We start from the raw sequence: 2,985 nt of genomic DNA on the forward strand, positions 1-2,985 counted from the left end.
ATATATATATATATATATACACATACACACTAGGGGTGTAACGGTACACAAACATTACAGTTCGGTATGTACCTCGGTTTTGACGTCACGGTTCGGTACGGTTTCAGTACAGCAGGGAGAAAACTAAACATAAAATTGCTTATTATGTATGCAAAAAGTGTACAAAGTTTTTTAATTAACTTCTAGATTATAAAAAAAATTTATTTGTTGTTGAAATATGATCATTTACACAGTGGCTCTCCTAACTTGTTTGATAACAGATTTATTTAAGCATACATTAAATAATTAAGACATCACTAACAGGTAAGTAAAATATAATGATTATAACGTCTAATATTTCACGAAATGCTCTTCTCTGCACTTCTTTTCCCTAGCGCACTAACGAGCTGTGGACACTGATCACTTGCCTAAGGTAAAGGAAATGCTACGTGACATTTTGTTTACAAGCTGTTTTATTGCCGTCTTTCCGCGGTTGAAACACTGATTGAGCGATTACATGAGGAAGGAGATGTTCATTCATGTTTATTTCACGTTAAAACTAGTAGTAAAGAGGATGATTGCACTCACTCATGCTCCACGCTGCCATTTGAACTGAGGCGTTTATACAGCGATCTGTCGCGCCGCATCAAAGAGTGTCAAAACGGCATTTATTGCTTGAATTTCTTGAAAAAAATTTACATAATTTGAAAGATGAGACTTTGTTTCTTACCAAAAATAACAATATAACTGGAAGTTTCCAATGGAGGTCCACTCGTGCAGTGGTTAAAACAATGCTGTATTTGTTCGCTACACATGCGTACCGAACCGAAAATGTTCGATACGAATACGTGTACCGTTACACCCCTAATATATACACACACATGTACAAAAAAATTGATCTGTGTGACAACACAGTCATTGATTTATAATGAGAACGTTCCATTTGTTTTTTACGTCATTCTTATATACTTACATATATACACATACATATTTATCAATATCTGGTGTTACTGATGTCAAGTTTCAAGGTTCACAGACCCCCCTTCCCGAGCACCAGCTTTGGCGCAACAACCTGCACCATTTTTGGGGAAAGATGTTTTCTGGATGAAACACATACCTCATAGTCTGTTGTAATATGTACTGCTCCATCATAAACTCCCTCTAGAGCTTTAGCTACCAAAGTGACTTTAAATGCTGCGTAGTAGCCTGAGGCTAAAATGACCTGTGAGAAAACAGACATGCAATATGGAGTTATGAACACCTACACATACAAATGACAGTTCTGTAACCATCCTGCTTTTCCTAAATAAACATACATACTCCAGTGTAACTGTATTCTTAAGTATACAACAGACAACAGTCTAACTGAAACATTTCTATGTGAACTGTCCCATTCGGTTTACATTGCCTTACTTTGGGTCTTTATGAAAAATGAAAAATGTCTAAAATAAAACCTTTGCTTGCAGTAATCCAAAACCACAAATCTTGCAACATTTCTGCAATTTTACCACAAGTACGGACATGCAAAGGATCCACCGGAAGTCCTATGACTGCCTGCAGATATAATCCAATCTGTACACTGAGATAGCCATGTATGGCTCCTCTTGATTATGAGTTACGTTTCCAATCTTTAATATCTGCATTATTTTCACTGACATAAATAAAGATCATAAAATATTTATAATACATATATAACAGTTTCGTAAAATAAAATTTAATCAACATTTATTGTAGGGGAGTGTCTCATTTCAGGTGGTAAGGCAATTTCTTTACATTTCGTATAAAAATACAAACATACATAATTTTGCTTAAAAATTCCAATATTGCCCAACGTCCCCTATTTTGTATGTGGATTATAAATACTTTTATCAGATATTTATTATGATATACAGAGTTATTATTCTTTGTTAACGAATATTCCAGAATAAAGACAAGTTAAGCCCTGTGTAATGCTGTCCATTACATAGAAAATGACTCTGATATGATACATTTACAAGTTTTGGTAACGGACAGTAAAGGAGTAGTAAAGACGGTTCTTACGGTTTTGTATTGGGCGGCTGATGTCTTCTGGAGCTCTTGTGTTCTGCTCAGTGCTATACTTCGGTTCCCTCTTTCTGTGTTAAGCAACTCCATTGACAGACTGTCTCCTGTCACCAACCATGACTTTATCTCCAACTGTAAGGACAGAGAAATCTCTGTAATATATATGATTTCCATAAATTCTCAATAATGTATTTATAAAGACAAAGCCACATATCGACATCACTGTTCACTTCAGTAATGTCTTAAAGGGGTCATATAGATAAGATATTCTTTATAAACGTTAAGAGTCAGCCACACCTACCTAAAATGGCTCGTTCTAACACGCCCCCACATACCTACGTCACTATCTGGGAAGATTTGCATAATGCCGCCCAAATGTTCACGCAAAGAAAGAAGGCGTAACTTTTATTCTCGCTGTAGTATTGTTGTTGCCGCCGCCATGTCGTGAAGGCGCTGTGTGTTTCGTTGTGAAAGCGTCGTCATGCCCGGAGCTGATCCGTGCTGGTTGCTGAAGAAATACAACAACTTTGCGCTGTGGATCGCCGGATGGGCTTTCACCGTGGATGAAGCGGAGTCCATCCCGTGGTCATCACATGTGGTTGCCGCAAGCCTCCTTCGTCAAGCCAGCTGCCTCTGCTCACTCTAGCCCTCCGGCCGTTCCTCACTCTAGCCCCCGGCCTCTGCTCACTCTAGGCCGCCGTGTGTGACGCTGTGTTTCTTTTCCAAAAGAGGACGATATCTGCTTCGTCATGCCCGGAGCTGATCCGTGCTGGTTGCTGAAGAAATACAACAACTTTGCGCTGTGGATCGCCGGATGGGCTTTCACCGTGGATGAAGCGGAGTCCATCCCGTGGTCATCACATGTGGTTGCCGCAAGCCTCCTTCGTCAAGCCAGCTGCCTCTGCTCACTCTAGCCCTCCGGCCGTTCCTCACTCTAGCCCCCGGCCTCTGCTCACTCTAGGC

The 2,985-nt window shown here is 39.8% G+C and overlaps 1 protein-coding gene across 2 annotated transcripts in view; it reads right to left on the minus strand.

Moving 5' to 3' along the window:
- The window catches only part of LOC107692350 (transmembrane protein 131-like), a 49,429-nt gene that overhangs the window by 19,643 nt on the left and 26,801 nt on the right, over positions 1-2,985 (minus strand). For both annotated transcript variants that reach the window (XM_016491341.1, XM_016491340.1), the window contains 2 exons: positions 2,020-2,154; positions 1,097-1,201 (listed from right to left, as the gene is read on the minus strand). In XM_016491341.1, coding sequence (XP_016346827.1) covers positions 1,097-1,201; positions 2,020-2,154 — 240 coding nt within the window. The remainder of the gene's footprint in view (positions 1-1,096; positions 1,202-2,019; positions 2,155-2,985) is intronic.

Source organism: Sinocyclocheilus anshuiensis, unplaced genomic scaffold (genome assembly GCF_001515605.1).
Source record: "Sinocyclocheilus anshuiensis isolate Anshui unplaced genomic scaffold, SAMN03320099.WGS_v1.1 scaffold70, whole genome shotgun sequence".
Taxonomy (NCBI): Eukaryota; Metazoa; Chordata; class Actinopteri; order Cypriniformes; family Cyprinidae; genus Sinocyclocheilus; species Sinocyclocheilus anshuiensis.